Here is a 26519-nt window from a genome sequence, read left to right on the forward strand (position 1 = left end):
CCAATTTGATCATTACACATTGTACACAGGTATCAAAATATTACGTTTCCAAAATATATACATCTATTATATATCAACAAAAAAACTCCATGCTCACATGGATCCCACACGTCTCTGAACATTTTGCTCTTGTACTCATAGCCGTGCAGTTTATTACATTGGATTATTCTTTTTATTGATATTAATTTGTTGATATTATTAATAATTTTTTTTTTTTTGGAGACAGAGTCTCGCTCTGTCACCCAGGCTGGAGTGCAGTGGCGCAGTCTCGGCTCACTGCAAGCTCCGCCTCCCGGGTTCACACCATTCTCCTGCCTCAGCCTCTCCGAGTAGCTGGGACTACAGGCGCCCACCACGACGCCCGGCTAATTTTTTCTATTTTTTTAGTAGAGACAGGGTTTCACTGTGGTCTCGATCTCCTGACCTCGTGATCCGCCCGCCTCGGCCTCCCAAAGTACTGGGATTACAAGCGTGAGCCACCGCGCCTGGCCAATAATTATTAAAATATAAATATATTTCATATTTCTTGTACATGTATGTATGCAATATAATGTAACATATATGACATGTATTGTACTTTAGTGTATTCTTACTGACAAATCATATGCCTCTGGAAGGATGGGACAATGGCACCCTGTGTACCATCCTTAGAATCCAGGCCATGCTGAGCAGACAACTGCTTCTTAATAAACAGCTAATTAAGTGCAGTCTTATGAAGGTACCTCTTAATCCTTCTGTTTCACAGTTATCAACAGAAAGTATTATTCATCAGTCAAGCAAATATTCACAAAAATTAACTTTGTTCCCCTCACATTTTAATGTGGGCCGTTTCTCTAGTCTAGATATAAACCTGAAGGAAAAAATGGCACATATTTTTCGTCCTTTTTATCCTAATGCAAAGGAACATATGACATGTTGGCTAATTGTTTGCAAAGTTTCATATAAGCTTTTTTTGGTTTTGCAAAATATGTTTTTCTCTTTTTTTTTTTTCTTTTTTTTTTTTTGAGACGGAGTCTCGCTGTGTCACCCAGGCTGGAGTGCAGTGGCGCAATCTCGGCTCACTGCAAGCTCCACCTCCCGGGTTCACGCCATTCTCCTGCCTCAGCCTCTCCGAGTAGCTGGGACTACAGGCGCCCACCACCACACCCGGCTAATTTTTTGTATTTTTAGTAGAGACGGGGTTTCACCGTGGTCTCGATCTCCTGACCTCGTGATCCGCCCGCCTCGGCCTCCCAAAGTGCTGGGATTACAAGCGTGAGCCACTGCACCCGGCCCTGTTTTTCCAATTAGTCCTCATATCACGCATGTAGAAAGTCAGTATTATTTGCTATAAATTGTTACTATTTGTGTAAATTTGAGAAATAGCATCACTTAGACAATTTCTCAATTTATCATGCCAAAATTGAATCTCAAACTCAGGTGGGCTATATGATGCCTGCTGTTTAGAGTTTTTCTTAAACTGCTCTACAGAGTTACTTCAGGCTTGGGGCTGGGCCTGGTGGCTCATGCCTATAATCCTTGTGCCTTGGAAGGCTGAGGCAGGAGGATCACTTGAGACCAGGAGTTTTAGACCAGCCCGGGCAACATAGTGAGACCCTGTCTCTCCAAAAAAAATTAAAAATGGGCTGAACATGCTCCTGTAGTCCCAGTGACTTGGGAGGCTGAAGTGGGAGGATCACTTGAGCCCAGGAGTTCAAGGTTGCAGTCAACTCTGGTCAGATTTCTATTATCCAACCTAGGTAACAGAGCAAGACCTTATCTCAAAAAAAAAAAAAAAAAAAATTACTTCAGGTGGTCATTGTGCCTCTACTTACACACTGCCAGTATAGGAGCTAACTACTGCTGAAAACAGCCTTTTTCCATTTCAAGCAAGTCATCTTGAGCTGGTGTACAGAATGCTTGGAGGTCTTTATGAGGTACAGAGGTGTAAACAACCATATTTATTACTGTCTTTGAAAGAGAAGGGAGAAGACAAATTGCCATTCAAAAACCTGCATGACTTGTATATTATAAACTCAAAGAAACTCTTCTCAGTGTGTTATATGTTGGGTGTACCAATTATAAATCATTAGAGAGAGACTGAGAAAAGTCAACAGAAATCTGCGATCTGACATGTGTGGAAAGGCAGTGACTGAGAACTGGTGGTTTTGGAATCAATCCTACCGGGCTTTGATTCCTGTCATCATTATTAGCTTTGAGCAATCTGCTTTACTCTCTGGACTTCTATTTCCTCATCTGTGAAGTGAGAGTGATATTAAAGATTAAATCAGATTAAAATTGTAAAGCAAAACACCAACACAGTGTCTGGCTCAAGTTGGTGTTAAATAAATAATACCCAGCATTATTATTAGGTTATTTTATTATTAGAACCACAGGGGTTTCTATTTGACTGAAAATGGATGTTTCTTAAGGAAGAAAAATGTGTGAGGACTCTGAGTTAACAATCTTAGTAGCCAATTAGGGGAAAGGGGGTTAATAGAAACTGTCAGCCCCCAGTCGCCACCTCCCCACAGTAGGGTTGTGCGGCCCAGCTTTCCCATCTGCTTCCACAGCCATAAACCTCTTATCTAACATGCAGCAGTAGGAGTTTTTCATACCCTTCCTGAAAGGGCTGACCAATACCAAATACTGATCATATCTTTATGTAAATAAAACATCAGCTAATTTCTTATTCTAATCTGTATTTTTTTGGTCAGGCCAATGTTGTTTCTAAAACAGCTCTCCTCTAAAAAAGCTGTGATTTGCAACATTTGCCAATTTCCATGGTGTAAATACTCCCAGCAGGCCAATTGTAAACTCTTAACACAAAGTCACCAACACAGAGTTTGGAAGAGATGTGCACAGCTGTTCAAGTTGTTGCCAGTCCATTACACCACTGGGCCAGGCTCAAGCTTGTGTTTCAATAGTACAGGACAGGATGATTGACAACAGCACAACCTACAAGCAAATGCAGTAGAGGGAAAATAGTTTGTCCTAGAGTGGATCACTGTAATATACTTGGGTTCATCCAGAAAGTGAGTTCATGCCAGATTACTCGAGCAATGTATTTCAATGACATCTTTCTGTTCTTGTTCTGTACTCTGCAGTCATACTTAGAAGAGAAATATTTCCGTAGCCTCATGTGCTGTAGGAAGGAAAGTCTCCCTAATCACTTCTCAATTGTTTGAATGTTTCCTTCACCAATAGTTTAGATATTTGCTCGTGGACATAATCCCCATGTTTGTAAAGATGTCTTCTTTTTCTCCCTCCTCTTTCCCTTCCCCCTCTCCCTCCCTTCTTCCTTCCTTCTTTGTAACCATCCTTACTTCCTTCAGAAGTATTTTCCACCATCTTTTGTATTTCTAACGTCCCTACAAGATCATCAGAACAGGCAATAGTACTTCTGCTTTGCAAAATTGTAGAGAAACTAGAAAACCATTCTACTTGTATAAATCTCTGTCATATTATTACTCTCATTTTTAATTTGTCATTTTTTTATTTTGAAATCTTCATTGTTATTGAGACATCCCTTACTTTAACTTTCTTCCATGAGTGGAGTGGTGTACTTTCAACCTCTGGCTTTTCTTTTGTGTCATAAATTTAATTTTATTCTCTCCGTTACAGTTTTTGAAAACTATTATACTGTATATAGGAAATTATATTACAGTACTGTAAATACATTTCTGAGAACTTTTAATTAAGTGATGATACCTAGGACTTTCTTATCATAGTCAAGTCCCTGGAGATGACAAAATGGAATCCTTTTGGGAAGCAGTTCTGTTTTCAGCATCTCATCACTGGAGCAAGCAGAATTCTGTTACAGACTTTGAACTGTTAGGGTGATATCAGTTGATGATTTTGTCAACATAGTGGATTTATTTAAAAATCCAGGTTGTCTCACTAAAGACCTCTCAAAAGTTTTCCAAAAGCCTAGTGACAAACAGAAGAGAAAAAGACATTTGAGATAACAATTCGGCATTTACTAGGAAGCCCTCTGCAGACGTGCGTGAGATATCGCTTGTACCATCCTAATCTTCATGAGCATCATGGGAAACACATGTTTGTGTTATTCTACAAGAAGATGTAGCACTGGGCATTTACAGACATCCTTTCTTCTAATTTTCAATCTTATTTTTGTCCACCTCATTAAAAACTTGGTAGTGAATGTTATGAAAATTGTTTACTCTTCTCGTATCATGTTGTATTCAGCTGGCTGCAAAGTTCTGTGCTTTACATCAGCCCTGACAACTTCACTGGCCATCTGGTTCATGTTACACTTTGCACTACTTTACCACTGGAAGCTTTACCAAATTGCCCACTCCTTGGGTGAGAATCCAAGCCTGGACCAACAGAAGCATTCCTTGAAGGTGGTTTCTGTACTTTGGGTGGCTGGTGTGGTGGTATATATCCCAGTTTTAATTCGTACTAGAAAACCAGAATTCTGGAATGCAAGAAATGATACAGATCCCTTGTCTACTAACAGGATGTACATGGATTGCCCAGTTGTCTTTGGAAACAAGCCGGTAGAGTTTCTATGGGAAAATTTTTTTGGTTCTGATCGATATTCTTCCTTTAGCTATTTTAGTCTTTGTCTGTTTCTGGATGTCGTTCCTCCTTTCAGAGAGAAGGAAGATGACATATGGTGACATCTGGATTGGAGATGATGATTCAGAAATTGAAATCCTTAGAGGGGCCAAGTTCAGTATTTTATTAATGTTGCTGATCACTCCACTTTGGATTTCTCACTTTATCTTAGTCTATTTCTTGAAAGACTTGGCAGCATGCAGCTTTATTCCAGCTGTTCTTACAGCTCTCTTTTCAAGCTTCTCTGCTCTCAGTCCTTTCTTGCTTATGTTGGTTAATTACAAAATGAAGTTGGTGACCTTCTGTGGTGCCAAAGAGGAAAAACCCACACCACAGCCTACAAATGTTATTCTTTCTCCATATGCTTAATGGCAAAGAATTCAAGTTTAATTATTGGAAAACAGACCCTGTCATTGGAGAGTATAGCTAAAGTTTTCATAGCGCTCATCAACAGTTTCTGAAAGGGCATCTAGAAAACTGACCCCTCTTCAAAAATAGACTTCAGAGGAAACTGTGCAAGAAAATACATGAACATTAAGCTATTATATGTTAAAAAATAGTCATCACAACATTTGTTATTTAAGACAATACTGAGAGTTCTAATGTAAAAATTATAAAGCAACTCAACAGTTTTCAGTCTGGAAATGAACTCAACATAAATGATATATTATTTACTCTGTGCAAGATACTGTGTTTAAAAAACAACATACTGATGAAACTGAAGATAATACTTCCTAGCTGAATTTTAAAGGTACACATAAATAATCTTACGTTGTTTTTGAAATGCTTCCACACATATTAGAAGTATATTAGGTAGGTGTGCAGTGTTCAGTATATTAGGTAGGTGTCCAGTGTTCAGTTTTCGCACTTTTACTAATAGTACCTCATCTATGGTGGAAGCAGATTTTGTTCATCATCTCTACCCTAAGTGTCTTTAGTAAATTAGGGCCAAATGAAAGCATTGGATTAAAGAATTAGTACTTGCTAAGTCATACTCTATGTGTATGTACAGATGTGCAAATATTTGATTGTTCAGACATTTAACTCACTATCCTTGCTTAATCATCTAAATATATTTTAAACTATACTCTTTTCTTCAGAAAAAAGGATATTATTTTATAGGTAATTTATCTCCTTTTTGTTATCAAATTGGTACATTTACAAATTGGAAGGATTTATAAAACCCTCATAATAATTTGATCTCTGGATTTGAATTCAATAAAACTAAGCACATTATAATTCTAATTAAAAATATATGGCTGGGTTTTTCTTTTTCTCAGTTAGCTGGGTTAGCTCTTTGGACTGCTTCCTATACAGTGAGTAATTATTTTCAATGTCTTCACATACATTTATGTAAGCATTGATTTTTAAGCAAATTCTTAGTAGATTTTTGCTTTTTTTTTTTTCATTTTTCTTCTGTGTTAATAGACCTGGGATTTATTATACTGTCGTTCTAGTGAATAGATATCCCCAAATTGAGACCCTGGTTCTAAAAAGGCTGCATTGAAAATTATAAAACTGGACCTCATTAACGGAAGACACTAAGAACATCTTTGTAGCCATGAAGTGCTATAGAGAAAGGAAATTTTAAAGTAGCCAAGGCCCAAATTGTGTAAAGTCGTGTGTGTCAATGTCTATCTCTTGTATAGCACAACAAATTGAAAAAATAATAATAAAAATAAAAAGACCTAAGACCCTCTGAGATTGCTGGGTGGTCTTCATGGGAAATGCTTAGTTGAGTCCACTGAGGCAGCTTAATCAAAAGGGCACTAGGCATGAATCCTGTATAATGAAGTTAACATCTGGATAGATGTGGCATGTGGGGAAGAGGTCACCATCTTTTAATTAAGTGCAGATGTAGCCAAAGTTGAGGATAGCCATTAGCTTAGGTAGTGGTTCTAAAATGTGATTCTGGGACCAGCAGAATCAGCATCACGTGGGAACTTATTACAAATGCAAATTATTGAGCACCACCTTGACCTACTGAATCAGAAAGTCTGGGATTTGGACCCAGCAGTCTGTTTTAATAAGCCATCTGAGTGACTCTCATGTACTCTAAAGTTTGAGAATAACTCGTCTATGATTGCTCCAAAGTTTAATCCTCATGAACAATCAGAATGAAGCCAAGATAACTGACTGAAGATGTAGTCTTCAGTGATCCCATGCATGCTGCTGTTGTGTCTGCTTCTCTCTAAAATGGCAATCAGGATTGTGATCTGGGTTCCATACATACTCAATAATAATTTCCAAACACATCCACTGTAGAAATTGAGTAATCTTTGCAAAATCAAAAATAAAGCATAACCATTTCAGGTGTGCCAAAAATTTGGAAGTTGGATTTGGATAGTTTCTTGTACATAACTGAGTAAGGGCTCCAGTTCCCAAATTATTCCATAGTTCCCTTCCAGAAGCCAGTGCAAGACACGGTTGTTTGGCTTAAGCCCATGCTCAACTTCCCAGTGCTTGAAATGTTTTCTTTTTCTTTCTAGATATTTTCTTCTTATTTGGACCTCATTAGGTTATAGTTTTGTCCTTGTGGAATTGATAAGTTTTCATTTACAACAGGGAACAAATCATATGTTCAGTGAATGAACAGTATTCCAGTTCTCTTTTAAAAATTAATTTGATTTTAACTCACTTGCTCCCTCTTTTCTCTCCCTTAACCTCCAATTTCACTCAAGTTCCTGGTGGGATTATGAGCACAGATGAAAGAGAATAGGGAAATTCAACAGAGATGGTCATGGAAGCACTCTGAAGAGGTGTAAAATTGGTCAGGACTGTCCTGAGGAATTGGTTTAGTTTCACGGGTGTTTGTCAATGCCATCTGAGACTACACAAAATCTTTTGAGCTGGGAGGCCGTCTATTCTTCCTTCACAATGCGGGATTCTGATCTTCTTCTCTCAGAAGACTTCTATTTGAACAATTTCTTGCTGAGGTGGGTGTGATTTCACAAAGCAGCCCATTCCATTAAAACCCATTTGAAATACTGTACTTACAAAGTCTTTACTGAGACTGACATCGCTGATATTTCCTCCCAGATTTACCCTTGAAGTTAAATCCTCCTTTTACCTGCGGGATCTTTAGATTCTTAGAGAGGAAAGCTTTTTTCTCTTCACCAAATTAGAAATTTCCTTAGCTGTATTGCGTAAGACAGTTTCTCAACCACTGGTTTTCTTGGCTTCCTTACTCTGTCTTGGTATATTTCAGATAACCTGTGGCTTTTTAAAGAAGTGACACTCAGAACTGAATACAATGAATTTTTTCTTTGTGTATGTGTATGCATTTGTGTTTGCATGTATTTTTTTATATTATACATTCTTTTCTCTTCTCCTGCACAGCTCCTGTGAGCATGGATTCTTTCCTTCTTCCAAAAAGAATTTTAAATGTTCAACTCATTTGAAATCACACACACAAGAGAGGGGTGGGAGGGAGACAGAGAGAGAAAGAGAGAGAGAGAGGAGAGAGAGAGAGAGAGAAAGAGAGATCAGATTTAAAGGTACATAAAATATGTATATCTGCCCTAGGCTTAAAAACTAGTCTCTCCAAGCTCTCAGGTTGAGGTATATGTTAGTTTGTTCTCAATATTTGGATTTCAGAAACCATGAAATGACCTCCAAATCACTTGCAAGATTTTAATGTATAAATTAAGGGGAAAAACTACAAAAAGACCAATCCTTACAGGGATTTTGCAGAGAAATCCTGAACTCTAGAATCAAGTTTTCTAAAACAGTGCCATCTTCCTTGCCTTTTTAATAAGACATTAAAATGGATGGTCATAATCCAATTTTCTTTGAAGATGAAGTTGAAGGCTTAAACCAACTGGCTATGGAATATGTTGTCTTATAGACTAGTTCAGGGATACCTGTGGGTAAGGTATGTTAGAGACACAAAGTCTATATACGTTTTGTTAATGATGATGATGATGATGATGTCTACCATTTCTGTTTAATCTCTCCGGGAAAGAAGGGTAATTCATTTGGAGTTAGGTTCATGAACATCCAAACAATACAATTTAGGGCTAGGGATGTCTAGAATTCTGACCTAGATGGTTCAAAGACATACCCATGATTCAGAGCAGTCCAGGGCAAGTCAGAAGAGCACTAGACTGGTTAGCAGGAAATGATTTGTGTTATCTGGCTTTGCCTCTACTTAGTAGTGCATAACCTTGGATGGGATATTCCTGAGGTTTGCCATCTGTAAAATATGAAAGATAGGATTGCAAATTACAAATTATGGTGCATACCTTCTGCCTCCCTCACAGGTTGCAGTAAATAAATTGAGCTAAACAATGTTGAAGATGATTATTAAAAATAAAATGTTTGACACAGAGGCAGTGTTGCTTTACCTTGTCATTTTGGCAAGTTGAAGTAGGAGAGAAAAATACTGGACTTAAAATCAGAAGCCCTGGTTGCGTGAATTTGAGGCAATTACAGAACCTCCCTGAGCCTTGGTTTCCTTATCTCCACAAAAGAAATTTTAAAGACATTTGTCCCCCAACATCTGTGTGAGACTAAGTGAGCAAGTATATGTAATAGCACCCAGTCCTAAATCTTGATAGAGAGTTTTCTTCACAAATTTTTCTGTGGGTGTTTCCTTCAGGACAGCAAGGAAGAAATGCAGGCTCTCCTCTAGGAGCTGGAGCGGGCTCAATATATTACATTGAAGTCCCTTCTTTGATATCAAACCTTCACTTGTATTTTTACAAACATGCCAGAAATTTGATATTCCAAGATGTGCTCTGTGTTCACTCTGGCTTTGGAAATACTCGCCTGACAATCCCTATTTATCACCCCACCCTCACCATCCCCCTTACAGACCCCTTTGTAGAAGCAAAAATACAGCAATCAATGCTAAATCAATGTTATGCATCTTTCTGGACATTCTGTTCCAGAATTCTCACTTCCAGGCCTGTTCCCATACTGAAAGCACAGACAACTGGAACACTTCCTCCTGCCCCAACCACTCCCTCCCCATTCACACCTCCATCCTTCCTCTTTCAGCTTTGCCAGGCTGACTTCCCTTATCTCCAGGGTCTAGATTGGGTGCCTCAGCCTGCTGTGTATTTATTTGTCTTGGCGAGCACCACATGATATTGTAATAGCATGCCTTCTTGTTTGTCTCCCCTGGTACCATATACTCCATCCTGGTGTGGAGACTAGTGTAGGTCTTATCCACCACATGCATCCAGAATATTCCATAAATGAAGAAGTGGATAAAGTCCACAGGGCTTGTGCTTTTTCTTTGTTCCTCATGTGTACTTCTTGGCTCTCCTTCAGTTGCCTCTTTCCAGTAGAAATTTCTTGCCTCTATCATTTTTCTGCTTCAAGATGAGGCATTTACTGACTGCCATGCTTCTGGCCACTGTTGAATCAAAGAGTGAAAGAAACCAAATCCAACATTTGGAATGAGTTGCTTCCTTGCCAGCCAAGCTACTGAGCCAACTGGGGACAACATTTCTACCCAGACCTTCTAGTACTTATTTTGTGATCATTTTAAGTTTTTATATTGAAGAAAGTAAGCCCAATGTTGATGTCCAGGCTTTCAAATTGAAAATTTTTCCCAGTACAAATTTGGCAGGCATGCGTGTGCGTGTGTGTGTGTGTGGGTGTGTATGTGTGTGTGTGTGTGTGTAGGGGTGCAGGGAGCGGCTGTGTTTTCCCAAGTGCTGGTATATTGAAGGGTAAATAAATAAGTTGTAATGCAAATCCATTGAAGTTACCTCATCACCGAATGTACTCTGCTCATTTATTTTGACAAATCCAACTTACTTTTGATTACCAGGCCTCATAGTATACTGGTAAATGGAGCAATAGCGACTTTGGCAGAAAAGGAGAAGTCTGTGTAACATGAGCCTTCAGAATGAGTCCAAGCTGACTCCTTGTAAAATGGAGTGAGGCAATACATTTTTAAAAATTTTTCAGTAGAGCAATTTATGTGATATGTGACTGTAGTCACAAATCAATGTGCCTTTTATGAGCCAAGCACACCAGAATGCATACACTAAAATGAGTGTGGTTTCTCAAGGAAATTTTGTTGGCCAGTATAAGCTTTTTCCAGTGATGCTGCCATTATGCAACAGATTTTTGGAAGTCTTCATTTGGAATTATTTTCAAAGTCAGTTTTCCAGTCACAAGAAAAAAATTAAAAATATCACCTGAATATCATAATACAAGGAGGCTATTTTTTAAATTGCTTGTCTATTTTTTTATTATGCAATGTGGTTCTCAGTTATTTTGAGCTCTCTCCCAAAAGGAAACTTCCATGGAACGTAGCAGTTGAGCCATCACTGAGGTCACTCATGAGAAGGTGACATGGTGTTGATAGACCCATTAGGGGCATAAGCCCCTCACACACACTTTAATAGGCACTGGAGGGACTTCTGTTCTTGGCAGTTTATCAAAACTCTGTGAGAGTAGGAAGAGTCCTACAAACATTGAGTATAGTTGATGCTGTTTGTTTTGTTCTGAAAGCTGGGCATCAGTTTGGAGTTTGAGTAAGGTTTCTCCCAGTGCTGTGGGCACATCCAAAGCAGGGAGCCAAGCTGTCATTAGCAGCTTCTGCACAGCATATAGTTCCCAGCAGCCCAGCCCTGTGTCCCCACATTCTAATCTGTTTATTCTTTCCCTCTGTATCAATTTTCCTACCCAAATTGGGAGAGCTAAACCATTGAAAAATGTTTCCTTTACCTTTCTGTACTCACCCTCCCTGGCATCTCATCTCTCCCCACTTCAAAAAAAAAAAAAAAAAATTAAAACACATAACATACCTGCCTAAATAAATAACAAATCAAGAATTGCCAATGCCAGTAAAAAGAAATGGGATGATTTCAATCCGTGGACAATACTCATGGTGGACAGATCTTAAAAGAGGTGTGCTGTGAGGAGAGGGGCTTACATGCAAAAGAAAGCCCTCGGAAGGCCTTAGAAAACCTGGGAACAAGTGATTGTAGCTTGTAGGGTCAGGGCTGATGGCATGGGGGAGAAATTCAGATTCACAAATGACTAAGTCCTGAGATCCAAAAGGGGCCTATGATGCATAGCAATAAAAATCCTATATAAAGGATTTTTGTTTGTTTGTTTTTTGCGACAGAGTCTCGTTCCGTCACCCAGACTGGAATGCAATGGTATGATCTCAGCTCACTGCAACCTCCACCTCCCGGGTTCAAGTGATTCTCCTGCCTCAGCCTCCCGTGTAGCTGGGACTACAGGTGCCCACCACCACGCCCGGCTAATGTTTTGCATTTTTAGTAGAGACGGGGTTTCATTGTGTTAGCCAGGATGGTCTCCTGACCTCGTGATCCATCCACCTCGGCCTCCCAAAGTGTTGGGATTACAGGTGTGAGTCACCACCCCTGACCCTACATAAAGGATTTTAAGCTGGCCTGCCCTTTCTGGCAAGCGTAAAAAATGTATTTTGCTTAGGTATAAACCCATTCTTGTTGGCCTCAGTAGGTTGGCTCTCTTGCCTCTCAGCTGCCGGTTTGGGCCAGACAGAGGATGGCTTCAGGACTTTTTCTGGGTTTGCACTTGGCACAGCTTCTTCCCTTTCCCTGGAGTCACAGCAGTGAAGTGTCACCATGTAACTCCACACCAATCACACAAAGCAAGAAGAACCCTTCCTTCCTCCAGTTGTAAAGTGAAAGAAACATAATCCCCACCTCATAACATTTTATTATGTTTGCAAAGGTTTTCTTTTCCTAGTACTAAGAGATAAAATGGACATTCTGTGAAAGCACAAATTGTGATGTGCCAATAGTTTATTTGTAGGAAATTTTATTTTGTTGCTGTTGTGGTATGAGAATTTAAAATGATCTTAGAATACAAATTAAATCTTAGAATACAAATGAAGTCAACATTTTTGGCAGGAGGCACCAATACAAAATTGGGGATAATGGTTGTACTTATTGTTTAATACTGAATTCCTTTGAAGGGTCAAACACTCAAATGTCCCCAAGGCATGTCGGTGAGTAGAGCAGCCTCGGAGGGGCTCCGGGAAAATGGGGAACACAGGCCCCATGGACAGGTAGGAGCAGCTGCGACTTAGCTCCAGCCAGTTGTTGCCATGGGGACTGCAGACCCCTGTTGCCAGAGCTTCAGGTATTTAAAGCAAAGCCAGAAATCCAGAATTTTATGTGAAATCACCCAAGGTCTGCAAGTTGGCAACTGATTCAATTTTTTTTTTTTTTTTTAACACTGCTGGGGTCAAACAAATCACATCTGTGGGCCAGATTCAGCTCACAGGCCTCCAATGCATGCCCTCTGTAGCTATGCTTTCTGTTAGAGCATGTTTGCCATGGGTCTGAAAGAAAGCTTATTGGTTTCCATAGTGGATTGGTGTGCAGGGTGGGAGGTGTCAGAAGAGCAGGATGAGAAAAGCGACCACAGTTCACCTCAGTGTCCTTATCATGTTTAATCATTTGCAGCAGCTACTCTAACCTGACCTTATTGCTTCCTATCTTGTCACTGATTCCTTAGAAAAGAGTGCCTGAGAGTGCCAGAGGCTTGGTGGAAGGGCAGATGAGAGAAGAGGAGGCATTGTATTGGCCACTGGGACAACTGCAGACTCACTCTTACCTGTAAAGAAGCGGTTAATGTTGGGGAATGTAGTCAGGATTGGAAAACCACAGGGATTTCTGCACATTATAATTGAGAATGTAAATATTCTTAAAGTGGCACCCTGAAAGAGACAAGCATTGAAACCAGACAAAATAAATTGGGTCATAAACAGAATGAAACATCTTAAAGGAGATGGCATGTGGAGGCCTGCTGGGAAGTAGAGGCAAACTCCAGATGCCTAGGACACTTAGTCTAAGGTGGGGTCATCCAACCCACAGAAATAAATATGGGCAGTGGCCCAAGACTTCCTATAATGAGCTGCACCTGTTTTAAGTCTTGTGTTCTTACCTATAGAATCACGAACCTTACTACCATCCTGCAAGTGCAAATAGAAAGATTCCTGTTGTGATGCCATGAGTTATTATCTGCTGGTTATATTCTATTCTATTGGAATGGCTACACTCAATTGGATATTGCTGTCTATATTGTTGAAGCACCTCAAACAGGGGTGCATGGTTATTTGTTAATTTGCTTAATTAAGACATGTTCATCCACATTTTATAGTTTCATTTATTTAAAGATCCATTTGGTCCCCAGCCCCAGTGCATGTTTCTCTGCTTCATCTCCCCATATTTCCATGTTCTTGCTGATGTTTGTACCATATCCTGACACCCAGCATCATCTTTGTGTTGTTCACCAAGGCCGTGGGAACAGAGTCTGTAAATCAATAGTTCATCACGGAGTACAGATTTAGTGAAAAGAAATTGGATTGGAAGAAAGTCTCCTAGTGAACACGCTAGTATCCAGAGTCTGGATTGTATCAGAATCCATCACAGTAGAAGAGAATGTAGTTTTGAGTAATTTCCAAGCATAGTATGTATATTTTCCTCTGAAAATCTTTGTGAATTGAAGGAAAGTGACATTTTTATACCAAGCAATTTGTTTGATAACCTATTTTCAGATTTCTACAAATAATAAAATTTCTGATTTTAAATATGTTTTACAAATACAAGTTGGTTTTCTTTTCATTGTAAGCCTTATTGTGATTTCAGAAGAATTTTTAACATTTGCTAAATGAATAATCTTATTTAAACATGGAAGTAACATCCTAATCCTTTCTTGGATGGACTCTGTATCTATTGTAATTAAGACTTTAAAAATGGTATATACATATGGGGAAAAATAGGAGAGGAAACAGGAAAATTAAATCAAGTGATGGGTTTGAGGTAAGGAATGGCAAGTTTTTTTTTCTGTTTATCATAATTATACCATTTGTAGAGCTTAAAAAAGAAAGAATGGCTCAACATGAAGGAAAAAATTGCCTTCAGAACAAATTTCCTTTTAAAAAGTAGGTCTTTTTACACTTTCAATCTTGTATCGGGAGGCCCATTTTCATCAGGCTAGATGTATTTTCACTTTCCAGTAATGCACTCCTTACTGTTCAGCAAGGTACACCTTGATTAGAGAATCAAAGAGGGCAAAATGAATTATTTCAGATACTCAAATCTGGGTACGTAAGATAACTTTTACAATAAGAAAGACAAGTTGCAGGAAGCAGAAGCTGATTTTGCTATCTGAGAGTTGGCGCTGCAGAAGATAACTGCACACCAAGGCGCCGTCAGGAGATCTATATTTCTGCTCTTGACATCTGTAGGTGCCTCTGCCACCGCTGATGGGGATGATGATAAGTGATTGGAAAATGAAGTGGGAGGTGATGTGTCTTACTGTGACAGATATAAAGGATTGCCCCAGGTGGCCCTGAGGCAAGAGCTGACTGAAGACGTTCTGGGGCCTGCATCAGGTCACTATGGCACAGTCAGGCAAAGCTGTTTGAGGCAGAGGGCAGTGCAATAACTCTGAGGTTTAAATCTGCACTTAGATCCTCTTTCTTTCTTCCTTTTTGAGGGGTGAACTGGAGGTTGTGCTACAAATTCTAAACTATCCATTACTCTTGGTTAGTGGTCTCTGTCTTGTGTTATTCCTGTGGAGATGCAGTATTCATTGCTCCATGTACAACATCCAAGGATATGCCCACAGGAAACATTTGAAAATGGCTTTCCTAAGATTTCCAGGCTGGCTCCCCATTTCCCAAAGCCCTGCCTTTTACCGTGGCTGTGGTAAGAGTCAGTGTGAATTCTAATATTGATTCTAGGGGGAGATTCTGACACAAGTTACTGCTCTGGCAAAGACAAACAGGCACCTATCAAATAAAGCAAAGGACTTTGAGTGCCCACTGGGGAGCCACACTGGGGACCATGGATACGCTGTGTTTGCTGCTTCTAGAAAGCCAGGCTGCGGACAGTTGAAGGGAGGAAATGTGCTCCAAGGCAACACTAGCACCCAATAACCCTTCTCATCTTATTTGTTTAAATATAGACATTATTTTTGGTTGTAAAACAGCTAATTTTTTTGCCTGTCTTTTCTGCTTCTGTCTTGTTCAGGAATTTATAAGTATTTGACCGTACTCAAAATGTGCAAGGAAGAATAATGGAAGCCCCTGAATACCTTGATTTGGATGAAATTGACTTTAGTGATGACATATCCGTAAGTACTACTGTATATAAGAAATGCTTTCAAGATAATCTGCCTTCAACTTCATAGCCTACTTTCTCCATTATAGTCTATATATCCTCAACTTTTCTGACTATATTTAGAAATTCACAGCAGAAATCCTGTGTGGCAGACTCGGTGTGGTTTGGGGGGATCTCTTAGACCAAGAAGTGAATCTTCCCTAAGTGTGTGTTTTGAAAGATGAGTCATTTAACTTCACTGAGCCTTTCATTCCTAATGTGTTCCAATGTTGTCAAAACTATTGATTGAGTATACTTATAAAATGTAGCCACTTTCATAAAGTTAATTCCAAATTCTCTTATGTGGCTGGCTATTCCACAGCCAGCATTTTCTAGAGTTCACAGGGACACTGACTAAAGAATAGCCAAGTTGGAATTTATTAATTGATGAACAATAAAAAGAATCTTTCCAATCACTGTAGATATCAAAGCACAGATTGTAAGCTTGTTGGGAATATTAAGGAAAATTCGTGCAGTGATAAGGACTGGACTAGCTGACTTTTGAGGTCCTGCTTAATCCTATAATGCTGTGGGCTGATGAGTCTCTTAATTCCCATAACAGCCACAAACTTCCTCCTGCTTAAATCAGGACTGCTTGGAATGGATTGTCCACGTGCACCTTGCTTTGAGCTGCTTGTGCCTTATCCGGGACCACATAATCAATTCTGCTACACTAGCAAACATGTTGGCCTGGAGTGCCCAAGCAAAATCGGCTAACTCTCAGAGTATGTGATGAGAACGTTGCTTTTTCTGAGCTAGACATAAAACTTTTCTTTCCAGGACCCTCAAGTTCACAACTTCTAACCTCATCTTCCCTGGATCTCTCAAGGCCTGGAGCTTTGGGTCACCACTCAAAGTCATCACTTTAAAATTGTCTCAAAATGGTGAACTTACTTTATCATGCCTCTGGCAGTTGTTTATTCATCTACTTTACTCCTTACCTTGAAGTAAAATATGCATACTGTACACAATAATTGGATTACTGAGATGAGTTTGATAAATCACCTATTTTATACAACCTTGGATAAGTCTTTTTTTTTGTACCAGAGAAATGTGAATTCAACATTTGCCTATTTCAGCTTCCAGACAATTTTTATTAGTCCTCATTAAAACCAGTGTGGAGTGAGCTTCTTCCTTCTCATGATATATTTTTGTCTATCTGTCTGTCTGTCTGTCTGTCTGCCTCTCTCTCTCTCTCTCTCTCTCTCTCTCTCTTTCTGTTTCTCTTTCTCTCTCTAAGTCACTATGCTTGACTTGGAAGTATTCAAAGCAAGGTTCTTTTATGATCACTCCCCTCACAGCCATTGTGAGAAAAAGCAAGGAATGTGAATGATAGCATGGGTGTATGTAGGTGGGATGGAAGGTGTTGTAGAAAGGGAAACTATGTTATGATTGGGAGTTAGGTGGTAGCTCTCCGTACTTTGATAATAATGTTGTGTTTTAAAAGCAAAGGCTTTGAAAGCAGCCAGCCAGCTCCTACCTTGTTCTGACTTTTGCTGGCTGAATAGCACATTAACTTCACCTTTCTGAGATACACTTTAGGTTGTTTTGACGATTGAGTAAAATAATAATATATGTGAAACACTTAGCTTGGCACACAGTAAGTTGCTCTTAAAAATGGTAGCTTTTGTTATTATTTCACTGAATAATACAATAATATTTATATGACCAATGGTGAAGAAAGAACTCAAGGGAAAACACTAGGCATAAAGTCAAGATTTTTTTTTTAATACAACAGAACAGTTGTATTTACAGAAGAATCATCTGGCAGCAGCCCATAATTTTGATGAATTGGGAATCTCCACTTGAAAGATAATAAAATATATTAAGCAATAACTAAAACCATTAGCAAACTAGGCTACAGGATTATGTAATAGTTGAGTGTCTATAACTTGACCACTCTAAAACATAAACAAAGATATCCATCTATAATTGTGTAACTGCACCCAAAATTTCCCTCTTAAACACGTTTCGATTGTTTGGTTCTCTAACCTGCATTTAAACTTACATCAGATTTTGAAATTGCATAGATTTGAAATTCTATGAAATTTCATAGTAATTAATGAAATAATAATAATGGCTAACGTTTATTGAACATTTACCATGGGACAGGCATTATCTTGGTTAATCCTCACAGCGGTCTTCTAAAGTTACTGTTATTATCTTCATTTTACAGATGAGGAAACTGCATCATGAAGATTTTATATAATTTGTCCAGGGTCACCCAGCTGGTTAGGTGTATTCTGTCTCCAGAGTATTTACTTTTAGCCACAACACTTTACTGCTTCTCCGGGATGAATATAGTTTATTGCAGTGGTTCACATCAGGGGCAATTTTACCTGCCCCACCCCTACTCCAGAAACATTTAATAATACCAGGAGACATATTTTGTTGTCATACCGGGGAGTTGCTGCTAGCATCTAATGGGTAGAGACCAGAGAGGCTTCTAAACATCCTGCAATGCACAGCACAATCCCCTACAACAAGAATTGTCTAGCCCAAAATGTCAGTAATACTGAGGATAAGAAATCCTAGTCTATTTAAATCCACTTGAAACTGAAGACACTCTACTTTGGCAACCTCTACAACATAGATTATTTTATCATAATTTAGTGTGATCCAGACTTCATACCTTAGCAAAGCCAGAATCATATTGTTCTAACTTAATGATTACATGGGAAAAGAACTGGAGACACTCTTAAATACTGAAATGATTGTTCTCAGGCTGTTTAGGTAAGCTAGGAGCAATGAATGTTACAGCTTCTTTAAGGGCTAAATGGGGATTATTCAAATGCTAAAAATGAAAAAATGAAGATGTGTTTAACGTGCTAATTCACTGGCATAAAAAGAAATGTAGTTTCCCATGAACATGCATTTTTTTTTTTTTTTGATACCAGAAACCTCCATCTCTGACAGCCCCTAAGCCTCTTTCCTGGTTAATTGGCAGGAGGGGGAGGAAACTGCACATTACCCCTGAAAAAGATGTTTATGAAAAAGATGCCCAGTTTCAAACTCTTCTCTTTACTCTCCAGCTATAGCCCTATTACATAGTCTAGGCTTTCTGTTCCATGGTTTTTTCCTGTGGTCATGAGCCTGGTTCTTGTTTTAATTAAAACATAAGCTGTATATTGGTAGAAAAAGCAACTAGAACTTATTTTGCCTTTACTTAATGAGAGAAAACACAGCAGCTAATTTATTTTGAAGTTTCCCAGACTAGAAGATAACGCACATCCTTTGCAAAACACAAAGTTTAAACTATACATTCTTATAATCCTGCCATCTAAAAGGGCAGAACATTCTGCAATAGCTGCAGGTCTGCAAGGGAGAGATGATGACACATAAGCACAAAGGTTTAAAGCAGGGTTTTTCTGTCACTGTGAATGGGTTCACAGATTTCTCTCTTCCCATGGAAGCCAGATCCCTATGTCTTAAAAAGAAAAACCCCCTGGAATTCTTTGGAACTATGGTGTATTTATTTTATTAAGAGAGGCCAGTGTGGTGCTCTTAAAAATAGTTTCACACACAGGACTAAATAAAGCAGAGGCTGAACTCTGGATCTCCTGAGGAGCTCACTGACAGCCACCATCCACCAATGTTGGCTGTGCTGCACACTGAGATAAACTATTTAACTAAGTTATCTTGTTCAAGCTTTGCCTGTTTTTATTCCTTTTGGCAGATGAGAAAACTGAGGCTTAGAGTGCTTGTCTGACATTCACAAGGTTACAGGGCCAGGACCTAAATGCAGAACTATTTGGCTGCCTTACTCCTCCCCATCTATGCAACTTAGCTGAGTAGTAGTTTCTCTAGACCAGTCACCTCACCCATCACTATCCCTGATTGGCACTGTAGTGATTACAAATTATTTTTTGGAAGTAAAGGGATTGATAGACATTATAAATAAGTAAAATGAAACCAGCTAATGAGAACTTAAGCAAATCTTTTAATTTTACTGTACCTCAACATTCCCATCTGTTAAATGGTAATACCTCAACCTATTACCCTGAATTTATACACAGACACTCACACATGCACATAGCCACATACGTACACATATATACATGTAAGTATTTACACATACAGACATATACACACACATGCAAATAGAAGTAAGAGAAATATTCTGTTGCCTTTCTATATAACTCTGACTGCAACCTTGATGAAAGTTGACTTTTTTGGCAATTGCATGAACTATTTTTTGTACAGGTCAAATGAGATCAAGATAATAAGTATCCTTCTACTTTTCAATCCTCTTTGGTCAAAGCCTTTGCAACCTAGAGTAATGGCAAAAAATTATGTGGGTTCACTTTCCTAAGGTGCTTGAACCACTGTCTGATAGAAAAATTAATTCTTATGGTAAAATAATCTCACTTTCAGTGAGTTTTCATATCTTTCTATCTGTGCAGATATTTTTATATCCATGCAGCGTTTTTACTAAAAATGCCTGCCCCCTTCTGTTTTGTGTGCATCACCTTTTACTCCATTCAATCCCCTGATGCTTTCCCAGATTTTGTTACATTTTGAGAAAGACTCATTTCAAGTAGACTCAGACAATGAGCTGACATGGGCAAGGAATACAGCTTAGATGTGAAAAAGAGTATAAAGGTATTCAAGGTACAAAAAACCTGGCCTCCCCTTCTCTCTATCAGGGAATATACTGAGTAAGATGGACCCTATTGTACTTTCTTCTGTACCTTCTAGAAGGTGACCAACACTTTCATGTGGCCTCTGAGTGGCTCAATCCCTTTTTCATTGTCTGTGTCTGTAAGCCCTGCCCTTCCTAGCGGTCGCCCTGTTCTTATCTATATGGAAACTTTGTTTTGTGCTTCTCAGTGTGATCTAGTTCCAGGAACTGTCCAGAATACCTCAGCTTTATGCAGTGTGTTTTTGTAATATCCTGCATTCAAGGCTAAATTGCCTGTCATTCTTCCCTTCTCCAGCTCAGCATCATTAGAAACCTCCCACCTTGTTCTAACATCATATGCCATATGCGTTATCTTGTTTTTCTTAATACCTGCCAGGAAATGAATTAGGAATCATCTAATCCAGAAAATATGAGTTATATTTTGATATTCTATTGTTAGTGTTAGACCCCAGGACTAGAATCTAGGTTCCCAAACTCCAAATCTTGGACTGGACACCTCTGCCAGAGAAGGTAGAGAATAACTCTACAAATAGAGTGGTTTCTAAGAAGAATGAGCAACCGCTGGATTTTTTTAAAATTTTCCATTTTACTCTGCAGATAGTCCTGGAAGTTCTTATCTTGCCTGATAGTCAATAGAAATTATTAGATTGACTATGCAGATTATTGACAAAAACTGTTCACCTTTTCATCACAATTAGCTTTTATGCCAATCTAGTCAATAAGCATTTACTAAACATTAACAGAGTACCAGACTTAGTTCTAAGCTTGGGATGAATGACACAGACTTGCTATGCTCTCAAAGTGTGTATAGTATGCTATATTAATAACTAAGCACATTGTGAAATGTCAGGTTAACTTCATGGTAGGTCACATTTGATTATAGTACTAAACTCCATTCTTGGCAATGAGTCCTTGTATTTTGACAGTGATTGATTATTGGCTCACAATTAAAAGTAGACTATCACTGAAGTTGAGCAAGGTTTATGACTGGCCATCTGCTCTACTTTAACATACCTTTTTCTTGTAATTCTTTTGTCATTTGTAATTTTTGCTTCTATAATTATGATTACTTTGGCTTCATTTTAAAATGCTGGTTTGGTACTTTTAAATATAAATAATAGTATGATTGCTAACATTTATTGAACACTTAACTGTGCATCAGATACTCTTCCTAGGTTTTATATTACTAGTTCATAATCTTCCTGGACACACCCTAATGAAGGTACAGTCAGAACCTTGTTTTTACCAGTGAAGAGACTGATATACAAAGGTTAACTAAGATTAATTAGCTAGAAAATGGTGAAGTCAGGATATAATGCAGGTAGTCTGACTCTAGAATCCATGTTTGTAACCACTGCATTGAAAATTACGTCTGCTGGGCATGGTCACCTCTGGTTTTCCCAGTTCAGGTAGGTCTCTTCTCCATCCATGTCCACTTCTTGTTACATAATATAAGGAGGTCATTCAATACTGTGATCTCACCACATTTACCAAGTGGATCTTCATCTCTTGCCTGACTACACATTATATTAATTAAATTAACATTGCAATAGAGTAGTTCCTGATGCACTCTTAAAATGATCAAAAGAGTTACTGAGTTTTCTCAAATACCAACCACAAACAATGTCTTAGCATAAAAGAATTAAAAAAAAAAACCTCTTAGAATGAAGATATGATAAAAATAAGGTACCAGAGCAAAATTCAAATTTATTTGAAAATAGGATTTGTTATAATAATTTCCATTAATGGACCCCAAATGGTGGGAAGAAATGTATTTAAAGCAGAGTCTAATAGAGGTATGAAAGTGTGGATCACCAGTATCTGTACTATGTAGAGGTGGTGGTTGAAAGTGGGGTTATAGTTAAGGTCATCTGTGAAAACATGGAATGTGGAAAGAGAAGAATATTCAAAAGATTGAACTGTGCAGAAGTGTATTCCATGTAGTGGGGCCTGGAAAAAGAGAGTTCTACAAAAGAAACTAGGAAGAAATTTTCAAAGTTAAAGAAATAAAACTAAGGGAACTAAAAAGGCAAGGGGGGTGGAATTTAAGGAATTTTAAACAACAGTTGATAGTGGCAAATAGGTCATTATAAAGACGAGAGTTGAAAAATGCCCTCTGGATTTTCCAGTTAAGACCCCTTTGGTGTCCCTAATAGGCACAGTATCTATTGAGTGGTGGGCAGAATCCTATCGTGAGGGCTGGAGGAGTAAATGCAGAGATGAGGAAATAGAAACACAGAGACAATTCTTTCAAAAGAGATGGCTGATGAATGCAAGAGCAGGAAGGCCCATGCTCAGTCAAGGAGGCAGTGTCTTGAGGTGGTAGTGGTGCTTGCTTATCTTTATAAGACCAGAGGAGAAAGCCAACGCTGAGAGTGGGCTGAGGATAAGGAGAGAGGAAAGAATGGTGGCAGGCAAGAGTCCTGAGGAGATGAGAAAAGAGGAGCAGACTGTTAGTGCCACGTCCCAAGAGAAGGGGCAATGGAACACAGTTTGTAATGGAGGCCATGAAGTCTTCCTGAACTGGAAGGGCAGGCCTTTGGAGGGGAGGCTAAAATCTTAGAAAAATATTACATTCTGAAAATTTCGTTTCAGCTACATGTCTCTGCTGTCACTCCCAGCTTTGCTTGTACACATTATTGCCATTGTTTTTATTGTGTGCCTGTTGAGATACCTGCCTGAATTTTGGAAAACTGTGCGAGAAATCATGAATTTCACCATGGTTGTTTGGATGGCTGGCTTAATTGTTTCTTTTGGAAACTTTTATGGGGCCTTAGTAGTTTGAAAGTCTCTAGCTTGCAAAGGTGCTTGGGATGTTAGTTCTTTCATTTTCTGTGGCTCATTACCATTTGAGTAATGTCTGCTCATTCGCTTAGTTGGCTCCAGTTTTCAGGAATAAGGGCCAAAGCTTTTCAGCCCTGAACAATATCTACGGTGGTCAGAGATCCCCGTAGCCCAATGTAGAAATCACACACTGTTATTATGAATCTCATGCATGTTCCAACTGTTTTGCATGGCATGGTGACAAAACTGACTGGCCTAGGCTGGGATGTATAGGATGATCTTGTGCCATATCAACTCCGTGAAGTTTTTGAAGCTGACTTTTCAGTGTCATCCCTGGGCCACAGACTCTCTTCAGTGAGGAAAGAACAAACAGAAGCCAAATAATGTACTGAGATAGGCTGAGTTATACTTCCTTTCCTTTCTATTCCCAGCTCGACCCCTCTCTTCGCGCCTCGTTAGTTCTCATATCTTCATCTACTGAGCTAAAACTCATGGCAGAAATGAAGATGAGGAGAGAAGCTCTGAGGGCACACTTAGAAAACAGGATAAAGAGAAGAGACAGACATTTACTAGAGCTTTACAGTTTGCAAAATGACTGCATCTACGTTGTCTCATAAAATTAGCTGTGTTCTACACATAAGGAAACTGAGCCCCAGAGATATTAAATGAATTATTTGTCCAGAACCACAGAGTTAATAAGTGTCAGAACCAGGACTTCAATCCAGATCTTATGGCTCCAAATCCATTATCCTTTATACAAAAGGTTAAGCCATCAGCCATTACTCATGCTATTAATATATTAAGAATTTTTTAATATAAAATGACTTATTGCTAGATTTGTAATTATGGGTTTTTCTAAGATTAGTGCTATGTAAATAATAACTACTAACATTATTATTATTACTGCCACCAAAATTATGGACTGAGCTGTATCCCTGCCTCATTAGTTCTTATATCTAGAGGAATTTATTTAATTTGGTTTAATAAGTACCTAGTATCTTGGGTAAATAAAATATTGTCCACACCTTCAAGAAGCAGAGAAAGCAGTTAGGTAAACATATAGATGAACCATCCTGTGATGAGTTCTGTAATGGACATATGCCTAACATCAGGAAATAATATAGGACAACGATTCTCCAACTTCATCATGCATTATAATCACCCATACGGCTTGTGAAAAAACAGATCGCTGGGCCCCACCCTCAGAGTTCCTGATTCAGTAGGTCTGGGATGGAGCCCAAAAATGTGAATTTATAACAAATCCTAGGTTGTGTTGAAAAAGGGATTGAACCACTCAGAGGCCACATGAAAGTGTTGATCACCTTCTAGAAGGTACAGAAGAAAGTACAATACGGTCCAGAGACCACACTTTGAAAGCTGGCATTACTTCCTTATGGGGCAGGGGTCAGAAAAGATTTTGTATAAGTGATACCCAGACAAAGCTTGAAGAATTAAAAGGAGTTTGCCTAGTGAAATGAGCAGAATGGCATTTCAGGTAGATGGAATAGCATATGTAAAGGTATAGACAGGCAAAACAATGGGTATGGCAACCACCAAGAATTTGTTATTGCCACAATCAGAAGAGAAGTAGACAATGCGAGATGAGGCTGAGCTCATGGAAGGCTTCATGTGCCATGCTAAGGCATATGGTCTTTGTCCTATAGGCTGTGCAGAGCCTTAGTCAAATTTTTATTTCAGAAAGCTAATTAATTCTAGTGTTAGTATAAAGGCCTGGAGGAAGGTCCCACTTACCACCTAAACATGAAAGAGCTCCTTTGAATGTCTATAATATTATGCCCAGGGATTAGTCAATATGTATATGTCTTGTTATTTCAGTTAAACGGTTAATCAGTCCCTGTGTGCCATGCACATATACAAGTCAAAAATATCATTCTTTCCCTCAAGTGCTTATGGAAGCCAACACCTACAGATAAGAAACACCACAGCACATGACAAGGCAGAAACTTACCAAGGGGAGAAAAGAGAAAAGTCAGTAAGGGCTAAAGCAATCAGCCAGGGCTTCATGGAGAAGCAGAACACAGCTGGCCTTGCCTTGTGAAATGGTGGCATTTCCCTGGCTAGAAGAGGGCATTGCACAAACGGGGGACCCCCGAGTAAAGGAACAGAAGGCAAACAAAATTTCGGAAGCACAGGGACAGTGAAGAAGCTGAGGCAGCTGGTCAACCTTTGGCAGAGCTCTGCTTTAGACATGGTAGAGAAGTAGAAAAGAAGTCTGGAAAACAAATTTAGATCAAAAGTCTATGTTCACTGTGAATAACCTCTGGAAGACTTCTAGAAAAGGAATAAATTACAGAGATAGAAAATGTAATGCTTCTTCATTAACTGCACGCCCCCTCTTCACTCTTCTCACCCAAGGACGATAGGAGTCCAGGGAACAGGCTACAAAAGCTTGGATTGGAGGACACAGACAGGGAAGATGCATTGGGCTTTGGTTCCCATAGGGCCAAACTGACAGTAGTTGCTGCCCTGGGAGCTTGCCATTGTCCTGAGAATGAGGTATGTTGGCAAACTGACAGTTACTTATAAAAGGCCATCTGTCCTGTGAACTGGGATGAAGGCCTGGGAAGCCTTCCATTTCAGCTCTCAGATGGTAGCACAATGCATACTTGCAAGGGAGACTTCTTGGATCATTTGCTCATTCCCAAATTTGCAAATATGAAAACATTTTTGGATGTTGGTTTTGTGAGTTATGTGTTTCCTGTGCATTTCTTCACATCACAGCTTAACAATCTTCACAGCACTCCCTTAAGCCTTTTCTTCCATCCAAAGAGCAATGTTTATACTTACTGAAACAGATCCATAAATTGATTTTGTCTTGTGTCTTTATAAAAAATGATGGACTTGTTCACAATGTAGATTGGAGTCATTGCTGAATTTGACGTTCATATACCCTTAAAATTTTCAAAAACTTCAATTTTTCTGGATAAACTATCATCTTTTTAGATTGCCATACTTTTTATTTCTATTCCCAGGAGTAGCAAATGATATTTTCTTGACAGTTATTGTCACCAGAGAATGAAAATATATGCCTTCACCAAAGTGACTTCCTATGTGAGTCTGGGTAGAGAGGCAAAGTGCCACAGGTGATTTAGGTTGAGGCAGTGGCAGTGACTCATCTAGGCTAGTGTCCGCCTGTGACTCAGTCCCCACACCAGCCAGGTGCTGCTCAAATGTAAACCTTATCAAATTAAAACTTACTGTACACTATGGGCCTTTGAGGGCAAATAGGAAAAGTTGAAGCTACAGCGAATACATCAGAGATTCTGATATGTCTGACTTTGGGGTGGGAGATGGCAGTTAGGAAGCATGTGCCTTGAAACACAGATAGCAGCTCACCCATTTTAATCAGATATATATCATTAAGCCCAGTGAACAAACCTTAT

General features: G+C 39.0%; 1 protein-coding gene and 1 pseudogene across 16 annotated transcripts in view; both read left to right on the forward strand.

The window, feature by feature from the left end:
• The window catches only part of LOC129492699 (uncharacterized), a 34889-nt pseudogene extending 29957 nt beyond the window's left edge, over positions 1-4932 (forward strand).
• SNCAIP (synuclein alpha interacting protein) overlaps positions 1-26519 on the forward strand; it is a 150184-nt gene that overhangs the window by 60702 nt on the left and 62963 nt on the right. For 8 of the 16 annotated variants that reach the window (XM_055298949.1, XM_055298947.2, XM_055298951.2 and 5 more), the window contains one exon: positions 15561-15663. In XM_055298949.1, coding sequence (XP_055154924.1) covers positions 15607-15663 — 57 coding nt within the window. In that variant the 5' untranslated portion in view covers positions 15561-15606. Of the gene's footprint in view, positions 1-13038; positions 14346-15560; positions 15664-25491; positions 25633-26519 lie in introns of those variants that run through there. The other 8 variants (XM_055298943.1, XM_055298942.2, XM_055298950.2 and 5 more) reach the window with 4 other exon arrangements.

Source organism: Symphalangus syndactylus, chromosome 11, assembly GCF_028878055.3.
Source record: "Symphalangus syndactylus isolate Jambi chromosome 11, NHGRI_mSymSyn1-v2.1_pri, whole genome shotgun sequence".
In the NCBI taxonomy this organism is placed as follows: Eukaryota; Metazoa; Chordata; class Mammalia; order Primates; family Hylobatidae; genus Symphalangus; species Symphalangus syndactylus.